This window comes from Lathyrus oleraceus, chromosome 3, assembly GCF_024323335.1.
Source record: "Lathyrus oleraceus cultivar Zhongwan6 chromosome 3, CAAS_Psat_ZW6_1.0, whole genome shotgun sequence".
NCBI classification, from domain to species: Eukaryota; Viridiplantae; Streptophyta; class Magnoliopsida; order Fabales; family Fabaceae; genus Lathyrus; species Lathyrus oleraceus.
This window is the reverse complement of record NC_066581.1, coordinates 360,375,300-360,386,804: the sequence shown is the minus strand read 5'-3', so window position 1 is coordinate 360,386,804 and position 11,505 is coordinate 360,375,300. Positions and strand designations below refer to the sequence as shown.

General features: G+C 32.5%; 1 protein-coding gene across 1 annotated transcript; it reads left to right on the top strand.

Moving 5' to 3' along the window:
* Nucleotides 1–5,709: 5,709 nt before the first annotated feature.
* On the top strand, nt 5,710–11,268 carry LOC127127682 (probable pectate lyase 8). Its single transcript, XM_051056929.1, has 7 exons — nt 5,710–5,912; nt 6,030–6,092; nt 6,385–6,450; nt 9,432–10,074; nt 10,253–10,356; nt 10,450–10,588; nt 10,694–11,268. The coding sequence occupies exons 1-7, from the start codon at nt 5,812–5,814 to the stop codon at nt 10,913–10,915; spliced, it is 1,338 nt and encodes a 445-aa protein (XP_050912886.1). The 5' UTR covers nt 5,710–5,811; the 3' UTR covers nt 10,916–11,268.
* The last annotated feature ends 237 nt before the right edge of the window (nt 11,269–11,505 follow it).

Genomic DNA, 11,505 nt, shown 5'->3' with positions numbered 1-11,505 from the left:
GACCAACAAACAAAACATTTTCTACCAAGAACTACGTAGCCTTGAGTTCTCCGTCGCACCCGAAGATACATAAAAGCGATACCCGCAATCTCGTTAGGCACAGTAATAAAAAAAATTGCGACCCCTTTTCTTTTCTCCTTTTTCTTTTAATTTACTCAAAGAAAATAATTATCATAACCTAACATTCTATTGCAAGTTTTAACTAGAAGGTTCCTGTTCAGTACAATGGACGTGGGGGATACTAATATCTTACCCTTGCATAATCGACTCCTGAACCTAAATATGGTTGCGACGATCATGTTCTTTTTAAAGGTTTTATTGATATTTTCCTATTCTTTCATTGGAATAAATAAAGTTCCATGGAGGCTCTGTTCGAACATATTTTTCTGTGAGTGTGCGATGCGCTTCTCGAAGGATCGTATTTTTCGAGGTGTGATAAATGGCAACTCTGCTGGGAATATGCTCTATGCAAGAGAGAGCCAAACCCAATTTAGTTAACTTTGCGATGAATGTTGGATTTTCTTTTTTTTTTTCCTTTATGTTTGCTCTCTTCATTTCTATATGTTTGATTATTTACTTCCCTTTTTTATTTCTCTTTTACATTATATGTTGATCATCTTGTTTATCTATGGGATCTTGGAATGATAACATGAGTAAAGCTCCACACTCGAGCTTTGAAAAAAAAAAAGAGAACATATAGTTTAGAATTGGAAGTTGTATAGTGTTATTCCCCAAGGGCCACTCCTTATGTGCCTAGCATGAAGACTTCCCATATAGTAGGGCAAACTAAGTCCATAAATCTATGTTCATGAGAGGGACCTAGAGGTGTCATGATCCAGGTGGATTGCTAAAAAATGGTTGATGATGCCTAATTAGGCCCGAGACACATGAGTGTACTGGTAGTCGATTTGAGAAGCAAGTCTCAATAAATACATTATTCTGGTAAATGAATCCAATGAGTAAGACTAAATAGGTGACCCTCAGTGAGACAATTGTGATATATTTGGTTAGTAGTTAAATTATGTTCGGTGGATATGAGTTACCATGATGGACTATTCAAGTATACATTGGCCCAGGTAGAAGGGTAGTGAGAGATTCAATGGTTTAAATTAGGAATCCACTAAGATTTAGTATCTCATCCCACATTGTTATATTATTTTCAAGTAAGAAGGTGATTTGGATTGGGTTCGCATATGAGAGATTAGCACTGAGGGACTTGATAAAGGCTATTTCTATTGTGTTAAAGATTTATGTATGACAGAAGATGTATCAGTTGGTTTGTATTATCGTGAAAAATTTATCTGGCATGACTTTGGATTTGTACATTGATGTATCTAGTACAAAAATATTAATGCCACAAGTTATTATTTTAGACATATAACTATGAGATATTATAGTTGGTACCATAGCAAATCGATCCACGATCTAGCCATGGGTCATTCATGTCATGTTGCGAGCGAGATTCTAGGGAATTGACTATGGGTTATGACTACCATTTCTTAAATGTTAAGTCTAATTAACTTAAGATTTATGTGTGGAAAGGAGGAACATGTAGCCAATAACCAAAAAGGAAAAGTGGGATTGAGGAAGCCACTTAAGTCCAAGAGCTTCTAGAAATGGAAACCTCGAGGCTGAATAAGAGCGCCATTCACCAAGTAACCCAAGGACGACTTAACAGTAGAAGGAATAAATGAAAAGGATATGTAACTGAATTAGGAGGGTGAAACGCTTACAAACACCCAAACCCTAGGGAGTCATGCAATAAAGAAAGAGAGGCATCAACCAAATTATGATCCAATGCATGGTATTTTGTGAGTAATGATCGAGTTGCACAGACAAGGTGGCATGCTACAACTGCAGGAATTACTGAGTAAACGTGAGAAATTACCACAAGGGATGTCGTAGTTGGTCTATCTCGTACTCATAAAGAGTAAAGGATTCCAAAATAAGTGATGATAAGTAGGATGACGAACCAACTACATATTGCAGTTGAAACCATATACAAGATGTTTGAGATAGAAGTTGCCATAGAGGTAATGGAGTTGCGTAGGAATCCAAGACATATTATTGTTAGACAAGGACCTAAAGTTCACCTTGCACTTTTCGAGAATTCTTACACCGAGTGTGTGCAAGTTCCACAACTTAAGAAAATTGAAGACAAGAGCATGTCTAAAAAGAGAGTTAATGGTGATACAAACCACTTCAATTTTAGTATAACAATATGTATTATAATGTATGCAATTTTCCGTATTATGCTTTTAATATAGGCGATGTGAGTATTTTGTAGTTTTATCATTTTTATTTTTAATAAAATATATATTTTTTTTTATCGACATACTCTATCAATTTAAATGACTGAATTGTTGGGGTTGGTTGAAAATATACATGTTAGTATTCTTTATGAGGAAGTATGATTGTCAATGAAGATAGTGAAATCTTATGTATTATTTTTAATCAAGATGGAGATTGTCGGGGTTGGTTGAAAATATACATGTTGAATAAGTCCCACATTGCTTAGGTTTGTGAAGGAAGAGGGATTCGAATGCTATATATAGGATTCAAGTTCTTCATTCCAAGATGCACCAGTCAAAAGCACTTTAAGCTTGTATATGAATTTCTTTGTTCTCTTATACTCTTGTATTAAAATGTTGTGAGATGTAGTTAAATATTTGTTTGGGAGGGTGTGAGTGTATTGGTGGCCTGAGTTAGTTGAGGGTATATTATATGTTGTAACAATTTTCACATAGTGTTATTCTCTGGTTATCTATTGACAACGACCATGGTTTTTTCTCTAGTTTTGGAGTTTCCACGTTATGTTCTTGTGTTGTGATTATGTTCCTCTTTTTTTCTCTATATTTTGTTTGTATTTTCTCAAGAACTGGTATCAGAGCTTTTGGTTTGATTCAGGGATAAATGTTCTTAGTATGCTTCGTGGTTGCAGTTTTTTTTTATCTTCCACATCAGAAAAGAAGGGTAGTGTTATGAAAGAGTTTTTTAGCTGCAATCACAAATTCCACTGTTCAGTTTGGGCAAGAGAAAATTGATGGAAGATTTTTTTTGACTTGTGGAAAGTTCAAAAGATGTGTTGATACAATCAAAATTATACAAGGTATAAGATTATGTCGGTGGTTGAAGAGTTTCCTGCCAACAAGGAAGTTGTACCATAAAGTTTTAACTTGATTTTTGACATGTGAAAATTCTTGAAGTGGTTTAGCTTCAAGTGAAGTATACTCTTCTTTAGGCAGAGTATGATAGTTTTTAAAAACTATGATTGTCGGTGAAGACAATGTGAAATTCTTGGAGTAGTTTAGTTTCAAGTGAAATTTAGTCTTCATGATAAAATATATGATTGTTAGTGATGACAACGTGAAATTCTTGAAGTGGTTTATCTTCAAGTGAAATATATTTTTCATGAAAAAATATGATAATTTTTAAAAGTATGATTGTCGGTGAAGACAATGTGAAAATCCTTGAAGTAGTTTACCTTCAAGTGAAGTATACTCTTCTTTAGGTGAAGTATGATAGTTTTTAAAACTATGATTGTCTGTGAAGACAATGTAAAAATTCTTGGAGTGATTTAACTTCAAGTGAAATTTATTTTCCATGATAAAATATATGATTATTGGTGATGACAATGTGAAATTCTTGAAGTGATTTATCTTCAAGTGAAATATATTTTTCATGAGAGAGTATAGTTTTTAAAACTATGATTGTCGGTGAAGGCAATGTAAAAATTCTTGGAGTGATGTAACTTTAAGTAACTATACTCTTTATGGTGGAGTATAATTGTCGATGAAGACAATGAAAGTTTATGTATTATTTTCAATCAAAGTGGAGATTGTTGGGATTGCTTGAAAATATACATGTTGATATTATTTATGGTGGAGTATGATTGTCGGTGAAGACAATGAAAACTTATGTATTATTTTCAATCAAGGTGGAGATTGTTGAGGTTGGTTGAAAATATACATGTTGAAGAAGTCTCACATCGCTTAATTTTGTAAAGAAAGAAGGAGTCCAAGGTTTTATATAAATTTCAACTTCTTCATTCTAAAATGCATCGATTAAAAACATTTTAAATTTGTATTTGACTTTTTTCATTCTCTTATATTCGAGTGTTGTGAGATATATATATATTTTTCTCTCGATACTTTATTTTTTTTTTATGGAATTTAAATGACTGAATATCATTTTAATTTTAATATAAAAATTACTTTAGTGTTTTATATATTTTTTACTGAAAGTTTATTAAGATATAGTCATTTATTTTCATGTAATGAAATAGATACTGGCGAGGCCAGTAAAAGGTGGTCACAAAAGAATGCATTTATATCATCCCATATCATTCTCTTACATTGAGTGGTTTTTTAATGGCTAAAACTTATAAAGTATACCATCCCACAGTAAGAAACCTTATACTACATTATTCAAAATACATCGTATTGTGATTTGTAGCTTTAATGACCACATGTCTTGATTCAGTCGAATTCCAGTGAATTTTCTATCAGGTATTCCAGTCATATAGTGATAAGTGTCGGTTTCAAAATAATATAATTTTCCTTTTTTTAATATAATATATAAATATCTTTTTATCAATCAATTGCATTTTTAATAGATATCATGTTTATCACTTAAATATTTAAGATAAAGTAAATACATTCAATACACCATAATTAAGTGTAACATTTATTATGACATATAAATATTACTATTATGTGCTTTTATTAAATTTGTTGAGTAAATAAAGAGAATTAAAACAAAGTTAATGTACTATTAATTTATGGATTTTCTAATAATCTTTTTTAGGTGAATCGGTCAGTAAGAGTTCACTAGAATCATGATAGATCTGTAGACTAAAAAAAGAATTATACAGATATTTATTTATTAAAAATAATTTTGCATTAATAGCGAGTGACAGTTTTGTGTATTTAAAAAAAAATATTTAACTAAAAATACCTATTACAATATAAATTTATAAATTTAGATTTATTGACCGTTTTCTATTTATTTAGAAAATACAAATAATAAATAAATTAGATCTATCAATAGAATCCACTTGTTAAAATATGTTCAATTAATTTATCATATATTTATCTCTATCAAAAATAAAAAATGAAAAATAAAAAGATTACATGATTTTAGATTAGTTTATGTAACTGGTCCAAGCACCAAGCTTAACTAATTAATGTATATTTATTTATTCTTTTCCGATAATAATGTAAACACGCAAGATATTCCACATGTAGTAATTACGTTTTGAAACAGAATTCAATCAATTTTCACCCATATTTTGCATCGTAATCGTAATAAATATCAGATTAAAATCTAACCGCTAATTTAAACAGGTTAATGAAATTTACGTAATCCACCCATAGTTTTATAATTTAATCAGGTTCCGGATTAATTAAATTTCTATGAATTTCTGTAATTTAAAAATATTAGGAAAGAGGATAAAAAACAAACGAAAATGTGAAGAAAAGAAAAATACTACTTTGACCTATTTAGAAAAGAATTTGAAGAAAGAGAAAGACACGCTATCATGGCGCCACGTGGAAATAAAGAGAGAAATGAAAGAAAAGCAGTTAATGGCAGTTAGAGCGGTGATGAGTTAGTTAAACACGGCCATGGTTAAGCTTACTATTAACTTAACCATGGTTAACTCTCTCTATTTTCATGTTTGTTTCTCTTTCTTTTTTCTATATAAACCCATCTCCCTCCTATTTCTCTTTGGCTCCATTTTCTTCTCATTCTTTTTCTTTACACACAGAGAACAAAAAACAGAGAGAAAAAAACGTGAAGCTGAAAGCAACAATGGAGTTACGGTTTGTATCACAGTTCGTCTTCAGCATTCTCGTTATTGCGCTTCTTTTTTCTCTCAATCTCACCAATGCAATCGATCATAACGAATCGAGGTGATTCAAGCTTCCTCAACTCTGCTTTATGAGATTTATAAAATTCTCTCTGTTTTCGTATTTTGATTTTTTAGATTTCGTTATTAGAATGTGAATGTGTTTGTGTTACGTTGACAGTGTTGTTGATGGAGAAGAGAAGTTACAGATGCAGAGCTTGAAGAATTCGTCAATGGCGGAAAGGTTAGTTTTCGTTACTTTTTTTTTGCTACTACGATGCTATTACGATTTTTGGAATTTGTTGCGATGGTTGAAATCTGGAACGTACACGTGGCATTAATTTATTTACAACCGTTAGATTGGAGTTATCTGAGTGAGATAGTTTTTTTTCTTAGTTTCAGATCAGATCTGAAAAATCATAGTCGTTTATTCTCTTTAATTAGAAGCTGTAAATACTTTGATAGTTAATTTTGTTATTTAGTGACTTAAACGGTGTCGTTTAGTTGATATTTTTTCTTTGTTTTTGTTTATGAAGTTCAAATGATGCTTTGAACGAGCATGCAGTTGATGATCCAGAGGAGCTTGCTTCCATGGTAGATACGTAAGTAATTCTATTTATTAATTATTTATTAAAACTGTGTTTATTTTTTCTTGCTTTGTTTTTTTTTGGATAAATTATTATTGGTTGTGTTATTTTATTTAATGTCTCATGTGCTTGGTGGATTAATTATAATATTTTTTTCCTCTGGCTTTTGAGAAGAGGAATCACATGATTACGAACTGATCTGGATCAGTAGATTTAGCACAGTCTATTATACATTTGCTTTTAGTTATCAGGATGTGTACTAAACAAGTTTTAAGAAGTGATTTATATTTTTGAAACTGAAAAATTGCAATTAAATGTGACTTATTAATTTCTTATGGTTCCAAAGCGGCTGCATTTTTGTGATGGTGACAAAAATGAAGTTTCACTTTAAATTGCAGTTTGGACTTATTTTAATATCTTAATTTAGTTACCGGACAAAAAGAAAGAAAACAAGATTAATATGAAAATCCTTCTTTGGGAATTTAGTTTGATTCTTTTTTTTTTAATCAGAGTATTAAGGAAAGAAAACACCTTTTGATAAGAATGAACGTCAAGTCTTTGTTATCACGTTTGGTTTGTTATAATCAAAGTGAAGCAATGTGATTTTACAAGTCACATGTAGTTTATGCTAGCTATGACTCAGTCAAAACTGCGAATTCAAAACATTCACTTTCTACTGTATTGTTGAGCCGAACTTACACAAAAAATTATGCTTATGCCTCGTTACTACTACACGGATAAGATACCACTGATGCACCTTCGTTTATTGGAATTAATTAATGAGGTTATAGGCATTCCTCGTCTAAATAAAAATCAACATGAAAAACTGCACTGATTTAAAAAGTTGAAAATTATACAAACACTCAATTTCGTGAAAGACTTACATTTACACCTTTTCATCTCAAAATAATTGTATTTTTTAAAAGTATTTAGTTAATATTTTTAGTTATTGAATTTCATTTGATTTAACTATTTTATTAATTTATGATTATTATAATATTTTAATAAATATTACTACGCACTGTAACTTTGATTTTAATCAATTTAATTAATTTATATATGCGAATTATTATGCCCTGTACAACTGAAGGAGATATTAGTACAACTTCTTAGAAAAGACCCATCATTTTTCCACAATTATTTCAACCGACATATCACACAAATTACTATTTTAAGTCATTAAGAGTTAATCACACTATATATGGAGTAATAAAAACACTTTTCAACACTATCACTAGCCTTCCTCTAATAAGAAAATATGCGTTATTTCTCTTATCTTAATTAGTAGTATTCTACAAAAATAATTTTGAGCCTTACCGTAAACTTACCGTATTTAAAATTCCCTATTTGACGACCTTTGTATTCTTTGATTCCTTTCACACTCAGACGCATTTGTATTCCTTTTACTCATGACAATTTAGATCTTCAAATTAATTATAATTAATTACTAGTACAATCTTGCTTTATTTAATTCTTCACGTTCTGAAGTTCCCTTTCATGGTGCTCAATGAATCAATCGCCATGTTCTTTGCATATGGGATCATTTAAAAATTGAAGAAGCCAAACTATTTTATTTGCCAGCCTACCCACATGCTAGTGTCATGAGATCCGACCATTTCGGTCATACTAAATTTCGTGTCTTTTTATTTGTTTTTCCTCATGAAAATTGCTTTTACAAGTACAAACACCATCATGTACCTAAAATCCAAGCTTCACAACTTCAATCAAAACACAAAAATAGGATAGGATCATGACTTCAATCAAGTAATTTGTTTTATGTATACTTTTGTTGCTGAAAAAATTGTTTTATGTGTATATTTTGATTTAAAGTTCATCACATAATTTTTCTCAAGTGGTCCCTCCTAAACACATGTCTTGGCGGAGATTTGGCGAAAGTTTCTTTCTCCTAGGCCTCTTTGGTTTACGAAATTTATATAGTATTAGAATTTAATAACGGACCCTTTGTTCATAATCACAATTTGTAATATTTTTTAATGCGACCTACCCCTTCTACTCAATCTAAGCTTAACTATGGCTTGAGTTTTCATATTCAGGACAATTGTTTTTGTTAATAACCAAATCATGAATTTCAAGATCCTCATGATGCCTAGAGTTATGCTTGTTATCCCCTGTTTGTCTTTATTTACCTCCACACAAATTTTATACAATTAGACTTGTTTATGGCGGAATGAAAGTCAAAATAGAGTAAATCACTCTCCAGTGGTCATGAATAAAATAACATTTAAAAATTAGTCGGCAAAACTATATACACTGTGTTACTGTTTGCCTTGACCTCTTGATTTCTTACTGCTAGAGCCAAATAAAATGTTCACCTATCCAGACTATTAGGAATTGAAGCAGTTCTTTGTCCCATATCATCCAACAAGGTGGGGTAATCCACATGAAGATGCTATCTTTCTCCAGCCTGTCTACAAGCACAAGTTCCAAACAAGCATCTCTGGTTTAACCATAACATTTTCTAGATATAGTTGTATCTAGGCTGGTATATCAGCTGCTATCTGACACGTCTACGAGACCCCCATGAACTTATTAAATGACCAAGATTCAGGAACTTAATAATAATGATAATAACAACGCTTTCATCACCGACACCTCACATTACTAGACAGAAACTAGATCTCCCCCAACTTAGCATTTATTTCTAGTAGGGAACTTCAAGTTTTAGAATGATGCCAACCCTCGTTATTCCGTATACACCGTACTATCATTCTATCCGTATTCATTATTGTAGACCCACATGACTGACCCCCCAGTCTCATCCCTCAAGAGACATTAATGATAATTTCACCTTGTCTACTGTCTTCTTACATATCAAACTTTTAACCATTGATTGCATTCATGTTTTAATTCAGTTCTTTATATCATTTAATCATGACAAACGGTAATTTTCAATAAAAGAGTACACCTTATGAAATTATGGGTGTACTACTATTAATGTGGTGTTTTATGATAAATTTTCACCAATGTTGAAACAGGACTATACGCAATTACACGGAGAGAAGGAATCTGAATTTTTTCTCATGTGGGACTGGAAATCCAATGGATGATTGCTGGCGCTGTGACAGGCGTTGGTCCTTCCGGCGAAAGAGGTTGGCTGATTGTGCCATTGGTTTTGGTCGCAACGCCATCGGTGGCCGTGATGGAAAGTACTATGTTGTGTCGGACCCAAAAGACGACGATCCTGTGAACCCAAAACCGGGCACTCTCCGTCATGCCGTCATTCAAGACAGGCCATTATGGATCGTGTTCAAGAGAGACATGGTGATCACTCTGAAGCAAGAACTGATCATGAACAGCTTTAAGACCATTGATGGTCGTGGTGCCAACGTTCATATTGCCTTTGGAGCCTGCATTACTATCCAGTTTATCACGAATGTCATCATCCATGGCGTCCATATCCATGATTGTAAACCGACTGGGAATGCAATGGTTCGCAGCTCCCCTTCCCATTTTGGATGGAGGACAATAGCTGATGGTGATGGCATTTCCATCTTTGGTTCCAGCCATATTTGGATTGACCACAATTCTCTTTCCAATTGTGCCGATGGTCTTGTTGATGCTATTATGGGTTCCACTGCCATTACTATTTCAAATAACTATTTCACCCACCACAATGAGGTAAACCAAGAATATCCCTCCCTAACTGTCTTAACCAACATTAATTAATTCTATATACTTCTTTGAGTTATTTTAAGATATTATATTTAGAGGTTTTTTTATTTAATTTTATATCTAGTAAATAAATTGAATAGATGATTAAAGTCACTCTTGAGATTAATTGAGTTCATTTATACAGGTTATACTATTGGGTCACAGTGACTCATATGTCCGTGACAAGCAGATGCAAGTAACCATTGCGTACAACCATTTTGGGGAGGGTCTAATCCAAAGAATGCCTAGGTAACTAATAGTAGTATTAGTAACATGTTAGGGCTTCATAGATTCTCTGTCTTGTTCATGCACTAACAATGAATTGTTTTATCGATAATGCAGGTGCAGACATGGGTATTTCCACGTGGTAAACAATGACTATACCCACTGGGAGATGTATGCCATTGGAGGTAGTGCTAATCCCACAATTAACAGTCAAGGAAACAGATACCTTGCTCCCCAGAACCCTTTTGCTAAGGAGGTAACATTCATACAAGTGCAATGTTGTTGTAAAAAAACAATATGTTGATGATGTTGTTGATAATGATAAACTTTATTTTAAAATTATGAAATTTGATTTGGACAGGTGACAAAGAGGGTGGATACAGGGTCCGGCATATGGAAAGGTTGGAATTGGAGGTCTGAGGGAGACCTTTTGCTAAATGGAGCCTTTTTCATTCCATCAGGAGCAGAAGCTGGAGCAAGCTATGCTAGAGCCTCAAGTTTGGGGGCCAAATCATCTTCTTTAGTAGGCTCCTTAACCTCAAGTGCTGGTGTTATTAGCTGTCGCAGGGGTGGCGTGTGTTAATACAAAACACTATCAACAATCAAAGGAGCAAAGGGAAAATCACTAAAGCAAACTGAAAAAAGAAAAAGAAAAGGAGACATAGAAAAACATAAAGGAATGGAAGAAAGAAACGTTTTCATCCTTTTTTTCTCTTATTATTGCATTGTTATATAGCTGTATTGGACGAATTGGATGAGTATGCAATTGCAGCAAATTGTTTGTCTTGCCAACAGTTAGATATTGGGGGTAAAAATTGTACATTTTATATAACAACTGTTATTGGATTGATAACAATGGTTGCTTAGAAGCCCTTTCTCATTTTTCCCTTTAATTTTCCAAGGGATTCAAAATCTATTTTACTCTCTTCCTTTGTAGTTTCTTTTTTGTCTTCTTATATGTATCCTCTGTTGTATGGTCTTTTGGCCTCGGATAGTGCCCTATATTGTGTTTGATTGCCATTCGTTTAGAAAAGAAAACACTTGATTTGTCCCAAATGAAATGGACTATAGGAATGTATTCATGATATAGTTGGTGTTCAAAATCAGAATTTATCTTCTAATACTCCTTCCTTATTTGTACGTTTTCCATTATCTTAAATGCTAATTATGCTT